We start from the raw sequence: 17,053 nt of genomic DNA on the forward strand, positions 1-17,053 counted from the left end.
GAGGCGGAGAGAGAGGGAGGGGGAGAGGCGGAGAGAGAGGGAGGGGGAGAGGCGGAGAGAGAGGGAGGGGGAGAGGCGGAGAGAGAGGGAGGGGGAGAGGCGGAGAGAGAGGGAGGGGGAGAGGCGGAGAGAGAGGGAGGGGGAGAGGCGGAGAGAGAGGGAGGGGGAGAGGCGGAGAGAGAGGGAGGGGGAGAGGCGGAGAGAGAGGGAGGGGGAGAGGCGGAGAGAGAGGGAGGGGGAGAGGCGGAGAGAGAGGGAGGGGGAGAGGCGGAGAGAGAGGGAGGGGGAGAGGCGGAGAGAGAGGGAGGGGGAGAGGCGGAGAGAGAGGGAGGGGAGAGGCGGAGAGAGAGGGAGGGGGAGAGGCGGAGAGAGAGGGAGGGGGAGAGGCGGAGAGAGAGGGAGGGGGAGAGGCGGAGAGAGAGGGAGGGGGAGAGGCGGAGAGAGAGGGAGGGGGAGAGGCGGAGAGAGAGGGAGGGGGAGAGGCGGAGAGAGAGGGAGGGGGAGAGGCGGAGAGAGAGGGAGGGGGAGAGGCGAGAGAGGGAGGGGGAGAGGCGGAGAGAGAGGGAGGGGAGAGGCGGAGAGAGAGGGAGGGGGAGAGGCGGAGAGAGAGGGAGGGAGAGAGGCGGAGAGAGAGGGAGGGGGAGAGGCGGAGAGAGAGGGAGGGGGAGAGGCGGAGAGAGAGGGAGGGGGAGAGGCGGAGAGAGAGGGAGGGGGAGAGGCGGAGAGAGAGGGAGGGAGAGGCGGAGAGAGAGGGAGGGAGAGGCGGAGAGAGAGGGAGGGAGAGGCGGAGAGAGAGGGAGGGAGAGGCGGAGAGAGAGGGAGGGAGAGGCGGAGAGAGAGGGAGGGAGAGGCGGAGAGAGAGGGAGGGAGAGGCGGAGAGAGAGGGAGGGAGAGGCGGAGAGAGAGGGAGGGAGAGGCGGAGAGAGAGGGAGGGAGAGGCGGAGAGAGAGGGAGGGAGAGGCGGAGAGAGAGAGAGAGATAGAAAGAGAGAGAGAGATAGAGAGAAAGAGTGAGAGAATCAGCCAGGGTTCCTGCTCCTGATCACTGTCCACCGAGCCTCTGTTGGAAGGAGCGTTATCTGATTTGTGCAAATGTGGGACTGGGATTCAGGGCATTTGACGTTCGGGTTGGTGAGAACTTGTGACTGTGCCCCTCTCTCTCGGGGATGGGTGGTCAGCGTGGACGAGAATGAGGAGGAGACGACAAACGGAGATCTCTGCCTCGCCGCAAAACAAGCTGGGGAGGCGGCTACGAGTAACCCAGAGGCCCTGGTGAAGGCTCTGGGACACGGTTTCAAACCCTCCCTCAGCAGCTGGCTGCCACTCCAATTCAATTCATGAAATATGGGATTACGAAGTTAAGTCTCAGTCATGGTCACCGCGATACTGCCAACGACTGCTTTGAAAACCATCTGCTTCGCGAACGCCCCTTTAGGAGGGGGGGGGGGGAGGGGGGAGATTGGCCGTCCTTACCCGGTCCGGCCTACACGTGACTCCAGACCCACAACAATAACTTGCCCCTCTGAAGTGGCCGAGCTAGCCACCCAGTTCAAGGGCAATTAGGGGTGAGCAAACCAGCGATGGCCCGCATCCCGCCAAAGGATAAATAAAAGCAGACATCCCTCCCCTGCCTTCCCGGGGCCACATCTGAAAGCGGAGGTGAGGTGAGGTGAGGGTGAGAGGGGTGCACTCCCCGCTCCCTCCAAGGGGTTTCGATGGGGGGGTCCACTTGGCGATCGAGGAGCTGGAGGCCTGGGAGAGCTGCCCTCGCTCCCTGGCGAGATGAATTTGGGTGGGGGGGTGGTGGAGGGTGGTCACTGGCCAGTGACTGCAGAGGGGGCAAAGGTGGGGTTGGGGTTAGGGTTGGGGAAGTGTTGGCGACGCTCAGCACCGCACAGGGGGAAGCTGCTCAGGTCACTGCCATCCAGCATGGCGGGCACCTTGGCAGGTGGCAGGGGTCTGATGGCCACACCCCGGGCAGCGACCCAGGTGGCCCAAAGGTCTTGGGAGCAAGGAAGGCAAACAGGAAGGGGCAGCCAAAGGCTAGTGTGAAGCCATCAGGTCAAAAGGGGTGGTTGTGGGTGGGTGGGTGGGGGGGGCATTCAGCCCCTCAAGCCTGCTGCGCCATTCAACAAGATAGCACCTGACCTTCTACCTGAACCCCGCTCACCCCATCGCCCTTAAACCCCTCAGGGTCCCAAAATATCTCGATCTCAGTCCGAAACGTCTCAACGTAACCGAGCAACTGCAGCTGTCTGGGGTAGAGAATCGCAAAGATTCACAGCCCCCCGAGTGAAGACATTTCTCCTCATCTCAGTCCGGAATGGCCAACCCCTCCCATGTTGAGGGTGGGGATGAATGGGGCCTCCTCCTGTCGCTGTCTAGTCTCCAGGGAGGGGCTGAATTGCTTGTAGGGATTAATGAGAGGCAATCTCCTTCAAACCTACAAAATTCTGAGGGGGGTTGGATAGGGTGGACGCTGGGAGATTGTTCCCGCTGGCCGGGGGAATCTAAGACACGGGGTTGGGCGGGGGCAGAGTCTCAGGATAAAGGGGCCGATCGCTTAGGACTGAAACGAGGAGAAATTTCTTCACTCAAAGGGTTGGGAATCTTCGGAAATCCCTACCCCAGAGGGTTGCGGACGCTCCATCGCTGAATACATTTAAGGCTGGGACAGACAGATTTTTGGTGTCTCGGGGCATCTAGAGGGATGGGGAGCAGGCCGGAAAATGGAGAATGGAGCCCAAGGTCAGCTACTGAATGGAGGGGCAGACTCAGTGTGGTCGATTATGTCTCACTTATAATCGATATCACCGCTCAAGGTTCAAATCTTTCATACCTTCTTCCGCTGGGAGTTCTGAGTACGCAGGAAATGCAGCCACATGGAAGAGAAGAGAGACAAGGTGTTAGAAACTGCAGCACGCAGGTGATAAAACACTGGAGACCACACAGCCATCCTGGTCAGGGAAGGCTGCTCTCCCGCACCACCAGCAACCAGGCGTGTTAAGAGTTACCGACCGGACAACACACAGCTCTAGTTAACATTTGCACTGAGTTCGGAATCAATCCGCCCAGTTTCAGAACTCCGAGGCGCCCAGGGCAATCACAGCAGCTCGACTAACATGCAATCCCCGGTGAGACTGGAGGATGGAAAGGAGTCGGTGTAGTCCTATTCCTGACGTGATTCGGGTCCTCAATGGAGCACTTAACCGCTGAAGTTCAGATGTCATGTAGGAATGGTGTACTGGTTTGCAATGTTAATTTCGTTTTAATTCAAACATTACCCTTCTTTTAAAACCCTGCTGTTATTGTCTGTCTGTTTTTTGCTGCTCCACGATTGTGACATGTCCTGGGGTTTCTAACCCAATTGCCTCACCGATATGTGAATTTTTCGATATATGTCACACTGCAGTTCAACCTCCGAGCTGCAAACGTGTTTTTTTGATTAAAAGGCTGTTATTATTAGTGAGAATCGTGGTTAGATAATCCATACCACAGACAGACACACGCACACCACAAACATACAAACACGGCAACACGCTGTAACACGTGGACAAATATACAAACACACCAACACGCTACAACACATGCGTGTTTGCACGTTTGTATATTTCTGCATGTGTTGTAGCGTGTTTGCGTGTTTGTATATTTCTGCAAGAACACATGCAAAAATTACAAACATGCCAACACGTTAAAACACATGCACATATACAAACATGTCAACATGCTACAACCCATGCACACATATACAAACATGCCAACACACAACACATGCAGAAATATACAAACAAGCAAACATGCAAGAACACATGCACAAATTACAAACATGCTAACACGTTCCAACACATGCATACATACAGATGCTCCTACACACGCACGCATACAGGCACACTCCTACACACGCACACATATACAGGCACACTCCTACACATGCACACAATACAAACGCGCTCCTACACATGTACACATATACAGACACGCTACAAATGCACAAATACACAGACACGCTCCTACACATGCACATATTTACAGACACGCTACAACTCATGCACACACAAAAACAACCGACAACGCAGACAAATATACAAAAATGTCAACACGCGTGGGTGCACCAGTGCCCACATATGGGCGCCCATGTTAACATGCACATATGCCAAAAGCTCATAAATACACACAGATGTGCGGTTTTCACAAACATACACACTCGCTACTTCACACGCCAATACGCAACTACATAGACATTTACACACATTTACACCGAGTTTAACCCTATCCGCGTGCGCATGCACACACAAACGCTAGCTAACGCTTTTTCAATCACACATGCAGCTCAGCAACGCTGCGAATTACCCAGAGACACGCATACAAACAGCTCCCTCCGAGAACACCTGGGAAAACCAGAAAGCAAATCAACATCGGTGATGGACACAGTGACAGCCTCCCTGTCAAAGCTCTTTGTGCCGATTATCTGCACACTGGGAATTAACACCCTGCTCAAAACACAGGGCCAGAGAGACTGGGATCAGCACAACAAGGAAAGTGAGTTGGAAACGCAAGGCTCATGGGGGAACAGATCGCCACATCAACGTGACAGGGTAACCTGCCCCACTCCCCGTCACCCCTGCCATACCACATTTAATACCCAGTGCCTAAAATCAAGTGATCCCAGAGCAGGTACAGCACGGGGTTAGATACAGAGTAAAGCTCCCTCTACACTGTCCCCATCAAACACTCCCAGGACAGGTACAGCACGGGGTTAGATACAGAGTAAAGCTCCCTCTACACTGTCCCCATCAAACACTCCCAGGACAGGTACAGCACGGGGTTAGATACAGAGTAAAGCTCCCTCTACACTGTCCCCATCAAACACTCCCAGGACAGGTACAGCACGGGGTTAGATACAGAGTAAAGCTCCCTCTACACTGTCCCCATCAAACACTCCCAGGACAGGTACTACACGGGGTTAGATACAGAGTAAAGCTCCCTCTACACTGTCCCCATCAAACACTCCTAGGACAGGTACAGCACGGGGTTAGATACAGAGTAAAGCTCCCTCTGCACTGTCCCCATCAAACACTCCCAGGACAGGTACCTCGAACAGGAGTGCTGTCGAAAAGCTCGGTCTTTAAGTGATCATCACAGTGATTCACAGCATGGAGACCAATTGGCCCATTGTATCCATGCTGGCCCTTTGAGGTTATGGCATTTTATGCTCATATCTGAGTACTTTTTCAACATTACCAGGGCTCCTGCCTCTAGCCCTATTAGACAGCAAGTTCCAGATCCCCACAACCCTCTGAGTCATAGAGGTCGACAGCACAGAAAAAAGACCTTCAGCCCATCGAGTCTGTGCCGGTCAAACAAGTACCTAACTATTCTATTCCTATTTTCCAGCACTAGGCCCATAGCCTTGTATGCCATGTGGCATCACAAGTGCACATCCAAATACTTCTTAAATGTCATGAGGGTTTCTGCCTCTACCCACCCTTTCAGGCAGCGAGTTCCAGATTCCCACCACCCTCTGGGTGAAAAAATTCTTCCTCACATCCCCTCTAAACCTCCTGTCCTTACCTTAAATCTATGCCTCCTGGTTATTGATCCCTCCACCAAGGGGAAAAGTTCCCTCCTTTCTACCCTATCTATGCTCCTCATAATTTTATACACCTCAACCATGTCCCCCCCTCAATCTCCTCTGCTCCAGGGAAAATAACCTCAGTCTATCCAATCTCTCCTCACAACTAAAACTCTCCAGCCCAGGCAACATCCTGATAAATCTCCTCTGCACTCTCTCTAGTGCAATCACATCCTTCCTATAATGCGGATTCCAGAACTGCACACAATACTCTAGCTGTGGCCTAACCAGCGTTTTATACAGTTCCAGCATAACCTCCCTGCTCTTATATTCTGTGCCTCAGCTAATAAAGGCAAGTATCCCATATGCCTTCTTAACCACCTTATCTACCTGTTCCACAACCTTAAGGGACTGGTGGACATGCACACCAAGGTCCCCCTGATCCTCGGTACTTCCCAGGGTCCTACCATTCATCGTGTATTCCCGTGCCTTGTTTGTCCTGCCCAAGTGCATCACCTCACACTTATCCGGATTAAGTTCCATTTGCCACTGATCAGCCCATCTGACCAGCCCGTCTATATCCTCCTGTAATCTAAGGCTATCCTTCTCACTATTTACCACCCCACCAATTTTCGTATCAACCGTGAACTTAATGATCAACCCTCCTACATTCAAGTCTAAATCGTTTATATTTACCACAAACAGCAAGGGACCCAACACCGATCCCTGTGGAACCCCACTGGACACAGGCATCCAGTCACAAAAACACCCCTCGACCATCACCCTCTGCTTCCTGCCGCTCAGCCAATCCTGGATCCAATTTACCTTGGATCCCATGGGCTCTTACCTTCGTTATCAGTCTCCCATGCGGGACCTTATCAAAAGCCTTGCTGAAGTCCAAGTAGACTACGTCAAATGCATTGCCCTCATCTACACACCTGGTCACCTCTTCAAAAAATTCAATCAAATTGGTCAGACATGACCTCCCCTTAACAAAACCATGCTGACTGTCCTTGATTAATCCCTGACTCTCCAAGTGTAGATTAATTCTGTCCCTCACAATTGCTTCCAATAGTTTCCCCACCACTGGATCCCTGGTTTATCCCTTCCTCCCTTCTTGAATAACGGTACCACATTGGCTGTCCTCCAGTCCTCTGGCACCTCTCCTGTGGCCAGAGAGGTATTGAAAATTATTGCCAGCGCCCCTTCTATCTCCTCTCTTGCCTCACTCAACATCCTGGGATACATTTCATCCGGGCCTGGAGATTTATCTACTTTTAAGCCTGCCAGACCACTTAGAACCTCCTCTCTTTCTATGCTAATTTATTTAATTATATCAGAGTCCTTCTGCCTGATTTCCATACCCACGTCGTCCCTCTCACTTGTGAACACTGACACAAAGTATTCAGTTAGAATCCTACCCATGTCTTCTGGCTCCACATACAAATTACTACTATGGTCCTTAATGGGCCCTTCTCTTTCCCTAGCTTCCCTCTTACTCTTAATGTACTTTTCCTTTATTTTACCTGCCAATGTTTTTTCATGCCCCCTTTCTTCTCTCCTAATTTCCTTTTTAAGTTCCCCCTACACATTCTACACTCCTCTAGGGCTTCTGCTGTTCTGAGCCCTCGATATCTGCCATAAGCATCCCTTTTTCGCTTTATCCAAACCTGTATATCCCTCGACATCCAGGGTTCCCTGGATTTGTTGGTCTCACCTTCTATCTTTACTGGAATACATTGGCCCTGTACTCTCCCTATTTCCTTCTTGAATGAGTGCCACTGCTCTGACGCAAACTTACTTTAAAGTAACTGCTCCCAGACCACTCTAGTCAAATCATACCTGATCTTATTAAAACCGGCCTTCCCCCAATTTCGAACTCTGATTTCTGGCCCATCCTTGTCCTTTTCTATCACAACCTTGAATCTAACTGAGTTATGATCACTATCTGCAAAATGCTCCCCCATTGATACCTCTACCACTTGCCCGGCTTCATTCCCTAAAATTAAGTCCAGGACCACCCCCTCTCTTGTAGGAACTTCTCCATACTGGCTTAAAAAGCTTTCCTGGATGCGTTTTAAGAATTCCGCTCCCTTTAAACCTATCACACTATGACGAACCCAGCTAATGTTGGGGAAGTTGAAATTCCCCCACTATTACTACCCTGTTATTTTCACACTTCTCTGAAATTTGCCTACATATCTACTCTCCTCCTTCTCTCTGACTGTTTGGGGGCCCGTAGTACACTCCCAGCAAAGCGATTGCTCCTTTTCGGTTTTTAACATTCCCAGAATTTCCCCTTGACACCCTTCTAAGCCCCTCAGCACCGACTCTAAATCAAGGGCAATAGGCCTGGATAGTTTAATGCACTCTCCCCTCTCGGCCTCCTCTGTTCCCAAGAACCCAGCTCGTCCAATCTACCCCAGTCGCTAAAGATGTCCAGTCCGGGGGACCATCCTCCGTAAATCTCTGTCGCGCAATCACATCTGTCCTCCAGTAGAATGAGCAGAGCGCTACCTCAGGCAGTGACCTCTTTTCCTTTTTTTTTAAAATATAAAGTTCCAGCCTAACCTCGCAGCTCTCGCGTTCTGTGCCTCGGGCTGATCGTTGTCCTTCTCTCAACCTGTCCACCCACCTAAGGGAGGGGGGCGATCTGTTTGAGAAGCGTGCCTGTTCCCCTGCACTTCTCAGCATCCTCCCTCTGGTTGGGAATACCCCTTGCCTTTTGAGGCCTTGCCCAAATGCAAAGCCTCACACTCCTCCTGCCCGCCCAGGAAACCTCCCGGCGGCCCACCGTTCCCTTCCTCGCCGCCAAAGCCGTGCGCCAGCCGCAAATTTCTCAACTACGTGCGAGACCGCGCCATCGACGCGTGCCGGGGAAAGGCGAGCAACTTGGCGCCGAGCCCTGCGGAAGGCCCACCGGAAACAGCCAGCCCTCCCGGTGACCGAAACGCCCGCCCACAATCACCCTCCTCCTCCTCGATTTGGAATCCAGCCTGCCCACCTTCACCTCCCCCCACCCTGGGCATCCGGTGGGGTGGGCTTTTCCGGGTCGTGCCCCGTCCACCCTCGTGGGGCCTCCTCCAATAAGATTCAGCGGCGGCGGTCAGGCATGGACCCGCCCCTGGCAACTCCCTGCCGACGGCAGCGGGTCAAGAAAGGAGTCGGCCCGTCCCTCACGCCCTTTCCCCAATCGTCTCCCCATCGGCGAGTTGAAGCCAATTGGCTCACCCCCCCTCCCCGTTAGTTGGTCTCCGGACCTCCGGAGGGGGGCTGGCAAATGACGGCCAGAGCCTCTGGCGTTTGCTCCCCTCCACTGCTTGGGGATACTTTCCATCCGGGCCCGGGAGCGCTGATCCACTCTCCAAAGGTGTTTGCCCGCGGCAAATTGCCTCTCTCTCTCCAACTGAAGCTCATCCAAATATTCCACACTGCCCCCTCCCTGATTGCAATATCTGCATTGATCCCCCCCCGACAACTTTCCCCGGAAACAGAAGCAAAGCATTCATGAAGGGCCAGACCCCTGTCCACATTACTCCCCAAGCTCCCCCAATAAGCCCAACCCCCTCCTTATCGCAATTCGCTTGCTCTTTATCAAAAATCATTGGGTTTTCCTCGTCAAATTTTTTCGTGCCCTCTCTTGACAGCCCCGAGTTCTCTTTTTAATTTCACTGCTTACGCTTTTTAAAAAAAATATATTCCCCTCAGGCTTTTAACAGTATTGAGCCCGGCGTATCTGTCAAAGTGTCCGCCCATCATCCTCCCCGTTCTCAGCCCGACATCCAGGGGCCATGGGAATCAGGGAACGCTCAAGGAGCCAGGATTAGAGGAGCGCAGAGGTCTCGGAGGGGAGTAGGGGCCGGAGGAGGTTACAGAGATAGGGAGGGTTTGTAGGGGTTGGAGGAGGTGACAGAGATAGGGAGGGTTGTAGGGTCTGGAGGAGGTTACAGAGATAGGGAAGGTTGTAGGGGCTGGAGGAGGTTACAGAGATAGGGAGGGTCGTAGGGGCTGGAGGAGGTGACAGAGATAGGGAGGGGTGTAGGGGCTGGAGGAGGTTACAGAAATAGGGAGGGTTTGCAGGGGCTGGAGGAGGTTACAGAGATAGGGAGGGTTGTAGGGGCTGAAGGAGGTTACAGAGATAGGGAGGGTTGTAGGGGCTGCGGAAGGTTACAGAGATAGGGAGGGTTGTAGGGGCTGGAGGAGGTTACAGAGATAGGGAGGGTTGTAGGGGCTGGAGGAGGTTTCAGAGATAGGGAGGGGTGTAGGGGCTGGAGGAGGTTACAGAGATAGGGAGGGTTGTAGGGGCCGGAGGAGGTTACGGAGATAGGGAGGGTTGTCGGGACTGGAGGAGGTGACAGAGATAGGGAGGGTTGTAGGGGCTGGAGGAGGTTGCAGAGATAGGGAGGGTCGTAGGGGCTGGAGGAGGTTTCAGAGATAGGGAGGGTTTGTAGGGGCTGGAGGAGGTTACAGAGATAGGGAGGGTCGTAGGGGCTGGAGGAAGTGACAGAGATAGGGAGGGTTGTCGGGGCTGGAGGAGGTGACAGAGATAGGGAGGGTTGTAGGGGCTGGAGGAGGTTGCAGAGATAGGGAGGGTCGTAGGGGCTGGAGGAGGTTTCGGAGATAGGGAGGGTTTGTAGGGGCTGGAGGAGGTTACAGAGATGGGAGGGGTGTAGGGGCTGGAGGAGGCTACAGAGATAGGGAGGGCTGTAGAGGCTGGAGCAGGGTACAGAATGGAATAGTTGAGTTTGGGCGTAACAAAGGCCCAGTGTCAGCAGCAGACGATCTTATTGAATGGTAGAACAGACTCGATGGATCAAATACGAACATACGAATCAGGAGCAGGGTGAGGCCATTCGGCCCCTCGAGCCTGCTCCACCACTCAATCAGATCATGAGTTGATCTGATTGTGGCCTCAACTCCACCATCCTGCCCACACCCCAATACTCTGATTCATCAGAGTTCATCAAGAATCTACCTGCCTCTGTTTTATAAGGGCCGACTCCTGTTCCTATCTCTACTGTTCTTATGGAGCTGAGACAGGGTGAAGTCAGGCGCTGTTACTGAGGTGGGAATCGGCGGTCTTAGCGATGGCTCATCCTGAGGTCAAACATGACACCAAGGTTGTGAACAGACTGGCTTAATCCCAGACTGTTACCAGGGAGAAGCATGGAATCCGTATCAAGGAAACAGAGTTTGAAGTGGGGGCTGAAAACAATGGATTTGATCTTCCCAATATTTAATTGAGATATAATATAAAGAGTACAGTTCTAAAGAGGATGCAAGAGAGGGACCTGTGGGTATATGTGGAGAAATCATTGAAGGTGGTAGGACAGGTTGAGAGAGTGGGTAATAAAGCAGACAGTATCCTGGGCTTTATTAATAGGGGCATAGAGTACAAGAGCAGGGAGGTGATGTTAAACGTGTATAAAACACTGGTTCAGCCTCAACTGGAGTATTGTGCCCAGTTCTGGGCTCCGCACTTTAGGAAGGATGTGAAGGCTTTAGAGAGAATGCGGAAAAGATTGACGAGAATGGTTCCAGGGATGAGGGACTTCAGTGACGTGGAGAGATTGGAGAAGCTGGGACTGTTCTCCTTGGAGAAGAGAAGGTTGAGAGGAGATTGGATCGAGGTGTTCAAAAGCATGAGGGGTCTGGGCAGAGTCGATGGGGAGAAACTGTTCCTGTTGGTGGAAGGATCGAGAACCAGAGGGACACAGATTTAAGGCGATTGGTGAAAGAAGCAACGGCGACATGAGGAGAAGCTTCTTCACGCAGCGAGTGGTTAGGATCTGGAACGCGCTGTCTGAGAGTGTGGGGGAGACAGGGTCAATCGAGTGGTTAGGATCTGGAACGCACTGTCTGAGAGTGTGGGGGAGACGGTCAATCGAGTGGTTAGGATCTGGAACGCACTGTCTGAGAGTGTGGTGGGGACAGGGTCAATCGAGTGGTTAGGGTCTGGAACGCACTGTCTGAGAGTGTGGTGGGGACAGGGTCAATCGAGTGGTTAGGATCTGGAATGCACTGTCTGAGAGTGTGGGGGAGACGGTCAATCGAGTGGTTAGGATCTGGAACGCACTGTCTGAGAGTGTGGTGTAGACAGGGTCAATCGAGTGGTTAGGATCCGGAATGCACTGTCTGAGAGTGTGGGGGAGACGGTCAATCGAGTGGTTAGAATCTGGAACGTACTGTCTGAGAGTGTGGCGGAGACAGGGTCAATCGAGTGGTTAGAATCTGGAACCTACTGTCTGAGAGTGTGGGGGAGACAGGGTCAATCGAGTGGTTAGGATCTGGAACGCACTGTCTGAGAGTGTGGTGGAGACAGGGTCAATCGAGTGGTTAGGGTCTGGAACGCACTGTCTGAGAGTGTGGTGGTGACAGCGTCAATCGAGTGGTTAGGATCTGGAACGCACTGTCTGAGAGTGTGGGGGAGACAGGGTCAATCGAGTGGTTAGGATCTGGAACGCACTGTCTGAGAGTGTGGGGGAGACGGTCAATCGAGTGGTTAGGATCTGGAATGCACTGTCTGAGAGTGTGGGGGAGACGGTCAATCGAGTGGTTAGAATCTGGAACGTACTGTCTGAGAGTGTGGCGGAGACAGGGTCAATCGAGTGGTTAGAATCTGGAACCTACTGTCTGAGAGTGTGGGGGAGACAGGGTCAATCGAGTGGTTAGGATCTGGAACGCACTGTCTGAGAGTGTGGTGGAGACAGGGTCAATCGAGTGGTTAGGGTCTGGAACGCACTGTCTGAGAGTGTGGTGGTGACAGCGTCAATCGAGTGGTTAGGATCTGGAACGCACTGTCTGAGAGTGTGGGGGAGACAGGGTCAATCGAGTGGTTAGGATCTGGAACGCACTGTCTGAGAGTGTGGGGGAGACAGCGTCAATCGAGTGGTTAGGATCTGGAACGCACTGTCTGAGAGTGTGGTGGAGGCAGGGTCAATCGAGGCTTTCAGAAGGGAATTGTTTCATTATCATGAAAAGGGAGAACGTGCAGGGTTACGGGGAGAAGTCAGGGTGGGGGGCACTGGCACGAGGTGAGCTGCTCCTTCAGAAGTTCGGCACAGACTCCTTCTGTGCTGTGGCCATGCTATGATTCTGCGGAGGAAATCTCCGCTCATCCAGCACTGGGCGTCGGATAGGCTTCCTGATAATGTAGCGGCCTTGGAGGAGTCAAGAGAGAGAGGGAGAGGCGGCGCCGTGGTGGAGCTGGGTAATGTCATTGTTCCTGTGAAATCTAACGCCCGGCCTCAGGAAGATGTCGCCAAGGGGCAGCGTGTTGGCGAGAAACAGGAGGGCAGCCAAGGATGGATCCTCAGGGAGGGACGCCAGAGGTAACCGATAATTGCGTCGCAGCTCCATTTTGAATAGGTCTACTCACTTACCGGGGCTAAGCCTCCCCCTGGAAGTGGCCCCATCGCAAATTTATAACACCAGAGGGAAGGTTGAGGAAGAGGCAGATCCCTCATCGAGGCTCGTGGGACACACGGGCACAGCTTTAGGGGGGGGATTGCAATTAACGTCAGAACAAAGAGATGTTAATAAAGAGCGCGACCCTGTTAGTATAAATAGGTACAGCAAACGAGGCCAGCGTTTGAGGGAAAAGCAATCTGATCTAGCCTAGAAATGAATGAATATATATATATATATATATATAGGTATTAACTTATCTCATATCCTCTCCATCATCAGACTGTACAGAACTGCCCTCTTTCACTTCATTCCTACCACAGCCCATCAGCTGTTGAACCCCTCGACCTCTCCAGACTCGACTCTCCTGGCTGGCCTCCCATCTTCACCCCCCACTCCAAAAATGTCAGCTGCCACCTCACCCTGTATCTGAATTCACACTCAGCGCCGTTCACCCATCATTCATCCCCATCTCTGGAATCTCCTCCAGCCCTTACCACCCTCCCTATCTCTGTAACATCCTCCAGCCCCTATAACCCTCCCTATCTCCGAAACCTCCTCCAGCCCCTACAACCCTCCCTATCTCTGTAACCTCCTCCAGCCCTTCAACCCTCCCTATCTCTGTAACCCTCCTGCAATCCTCCGAGATCTCTGCGCTCCTCCAATTCCTGCTTCTTGACCATCCCCCGATTTTAATCGCTCCACCATTGGCGGCCGTGCCTTCAGATGCCTGGGGACCTAACCTCTGGAATTCCCTCCCTAAACCTCTCCACTGCTCTTGCTCCCTCACCCCTCCTTCAAGACATTACCTAAAACCTAAATCAGCGGCCCAACACAGCCACTTCTCTTCTCCCTCCACCAAGCAAGACCTGCCCCACCTCCCACACCCAGGCCCCTCCCCCACATACACACTCAGGACATTCACCCCCACTCTCAGGTCATTTTCCCACGTGCCCCTCCTCCCTCACACACGTGTCCCTCCTCCCCCCACCACCACCCACCCCTCCCCACACCGACCTCTCCTCCTCCCCCCTGCCACACAATCTGACCCCTCCACCTCCCCCCACCACACAATCTGACCCCTCCTCCTCCCCCCTGCCACACAATCTGACGCCTCCTCCTCCCGCCACACAATCTGACGCCTCCTCCTCCCGCCACACAATCTGACCCCTCCTCCTCCCCCCTGCCACACAATCTGACCCCTCCTCCTCCCCCCTGCCACACAATCTGACCCCTCCTCCCCCCGCCACACAATCTGACCCCTCCTCCCCCCGCCACACAATCTGACCCCTCCTCCTCCCCCGCCACACAATCTGACCCCTCCTCCTCCGCCCGCCACACAATCTGACCCCTCCTCCTCCCCCGCCACACAATCTGACCCCTCCTCCTCCGCCCGCCACACAATCTGACCCCTCCTCCTCCCCCGCCACACAATCTGACCCCTCCTACTCCCCCGCCACACAATCCGACCCCTCCTACTCCCCCGCCCCCCGCCCCAGGCTCCTCCTCCACCCCCCTCAGGCCCCTCCTCCTCCTCCTCCACCCCCCTCAGGCCCCTCCTCCTCCTCCTCCACGCCCCTCCTCCTCCTCCACCCCCCCTCAGGCCCCTCCTCCTCCTCCACCCCCCCTCAGGCCCCTCCTCCTCCTCCACCCCCCCTCAGTCCCCTCCTCCTCCTCCACCCCCCCTCAGGCCCCTCCTCCTCCTCCACCCCCCCCTCAGGCCCCTCCTCCTCCTCCACCCCCCCTCAGGCCCCTCCTCCTCTTCCACCCCCCCCCCTCAGGCCCCTCCTCCTCCTCCTCCACCCCCCCCCAGGCCCCTCCTCCTCCTCCTCCACCCCCCACCAGGCCCCTCCTCCTCCTCCTCCACCCCCCACCAGGCCCCTCCTCCTCCTCCTCCACCCCCCCCCAGGCCCCTCCTCCTCCTCCTCCACCCACCCCCCCCCTCAGGCCCCTCCTCCTCCTCCTCCACCCCCCACCAGGCCCCTCCTCCTCCTCCTCCACCCCCCCTCAGGCCCCTCCTCCTCCTCTACCCCCCCCTCAGGCCCCTCCTCCTCCTCCACCCCCCCCCTCAGGCTCCTCCACCCCCCCCCTCAGGCCCCTCCACCCCCCACCACACAGGCCCCTCCCCTCCACCCCCCCACCACACAGGCCCCTCCCCTCCACCCCCCCACCACACAGGCCCCTCCCCTCCACCCCCCCACCACACAGGCCCCTCCCCTCCACCCCCCACCACACAGGCCCCTCCCCTCCACCCAGGCCCCTCCCCCTCCACCCCCCCACCACACAGGCCCCTCCCCCTTCACCCCCCACCACACAGGCCCCTCCCCCTTCACCCCTCACCACACAGACCCCTCCCCCTTCACCACACAGGCCCCTCCCCCTTCACCCCCCCATCACACAGGCCCCTCCCCCTTCACCCCTCACCACACAGGCCCCTCCCCCTTCACCCCCCCACCACACAGGCCCCTCCCCCTTCACCCCCCACCACACAGGCCCCTCCCCCTTCACCCCCCACCACACAGGCCCCTCCCCTCCACCTCCCACCACACAGGCCCCTCCCCTCCACCCCCCCACCACACAGGCCCCTCCCCTCCACCCCCCCACCACACAGGCCCCTCCCTTCCACCCCCCCACCACACAGGCCCCTCCCCTCCACCCCCCCACCACACAGGCCCCTCCCCTCCACCCCCCCACCACACAGGCCCCTCCCCTCCACCCCCCCACCACACAGGCCCCTCCCCTCCACCCCCCCACCACACAGGCCCCTCCCCTCCACCCCCCCACCACACAGGCCCCTCCCCTCCACCCCCCCACCACACAGGCCCCTCCCCTCCACCCCCCCACCACACAGGCCCCTCCCCTCCACCCCCCCACCACACAGGCCCCTCCCCTCCACCCCCCCACCACACAGGCCCCTCCCCTCCACCCCTCACCACACAGGCCCCTCCCCCTTCACCCCCCACCACACAGGCCCCTCCCCCTTCACCCCCCACCACACAAGCCCCTCCCCCTTCACCCCCCACCACACAAGCCCCTCCCCCTCACGCCCCTCTCCATCAATCTCTCCCTCACCGTTCGGCCCCCACTTGTCCCTCCCCTTGCGGAGTTGTTCGGGCCCCAGGCCGGTTGTCTCGTTGACCCCGAAATGCCGGAGAACCTCGTCCACGGTGCGGGTGTGAGCGGCCTCCATGGCGCCGGCGGCCGGAGCTCCGCGTCTCTTTCTCTCTCTCTCTCGCTCGGTCGGTCAGTAAGAAGCGATTGTCCCGGGGCGAGAGGTTTCCGTCTCCGTCTGTCTCTCTTCCCCACCACACAACTCTCAAGGCGACGCCATGACACCGAAACCCGGCTTCGCTGGCCCGGGGGTAGCCGGGACCTCGCTGATCGACGGCGGCTCAGCCAATCGGCGGCGGCTCCCTCCCGGAGGACCGAGAGCATCGACCAATGGCAGGGCGGGAATCCCTGCTCGGGGGCGGGGCCGGATGACCACCCGCCCCAACCTCCCGCTCAGGCGCATGCGCCCTTACGAAACGGCCTCCGTCCGCGCAACAGACGCGCACGGGGTAGCGGGGCGGGGCGGTGGAGGGGAGGGGGTGGTCTAGCCGCGTGATTGACGCCCAGGGCCACCCAATCGCGCGGAGGCACAGCACGCTCTCGGCCAATCGGGCGGGGCGACCCCGCCTTCGCAGCCCAGACGGCTCGGCCAATGGCGCTCCGTCCTGCAGCGAAGCCCTTCCAGGAGAGGCGGGCTGGCTGTCGCCCCGCTCCCCCGCCGGATATGTGTAACGCTCCTATTGGACCGCCGTTTCCGAGGTAACGTCGCCCCGCCCCTCCTCCTCACCACGGGGTGGGGTGGTGGTGCGCATGCACTAGCTGCTGGCCGGTTGCGCAGGCGATTGGGCAGCCAACAAGGAGCCAGGGGTGGCAAGAGGAAACTCGGTCCACTTTCGGGGGACCCCAGGATAGTTCCTCCAACACTGCCCCCTATTTCTTCCTGGGCCAGCTGGTGGCCAATGCAGGTCAAGCATTATGGCTTATTCTCCTCACTTATTTTTTTTCCAGGTTTTTTTTAGGAAAT

At 56.2% G+C, this 17,053-nt stretch overlaps 1 protein-coding gene across 1 annotated transcript in view; it reads right to left on the bottom strand.

Annotated features, from left to right (window-relative positions):
* Positions 1–16,335, bottom strand: part of LOC144676754 (sarcoplasmic/endoplasmic reticulum calcium ATPase 2-like) — a gene marked incomplete at its 3' end in the record, with an annotated part of 31,227 nt that extends 14,892 nt beyond the window's left edge. Inside the window, exons 1-2 of the mRNA XM_078537077.1 lie at positions 16,051–16,335; positions 2,839–2,856 (exon numbers count right to left, since the gene is read on the bottom strand). Of these exons, the coding sequence (XP_078393203.1) occupies positions 2,839–2,856; positions 16,051–16,168 (136 nt within the window). The remainder of the gene's footprint in view (positions 1–2,838; positions 2,857–16,050) is intronic.
* Between the last annotated feature and the right edge of the window lie 718 nt (positions 16,336–17,053).

Source organism: Cetorhinus maximus, unplaced genomic scaffold, assembly GCF_964194155.1.
Source record: "Cetorhinus maximus unplaced genomic scaffold, sCetMax3.hap1.1 HAP1_SCAFFOLD_1872, whole genome shotgun sequence".
In the NCBI taxonomy this organism is placed as follows: domain Eukaryota; kingdom Metazoa; phylum Chordata; class Chondrichthyes; order Lamniformes; family Cetorhinidae; genus Cetorhinus; species Cetorhinus maximus.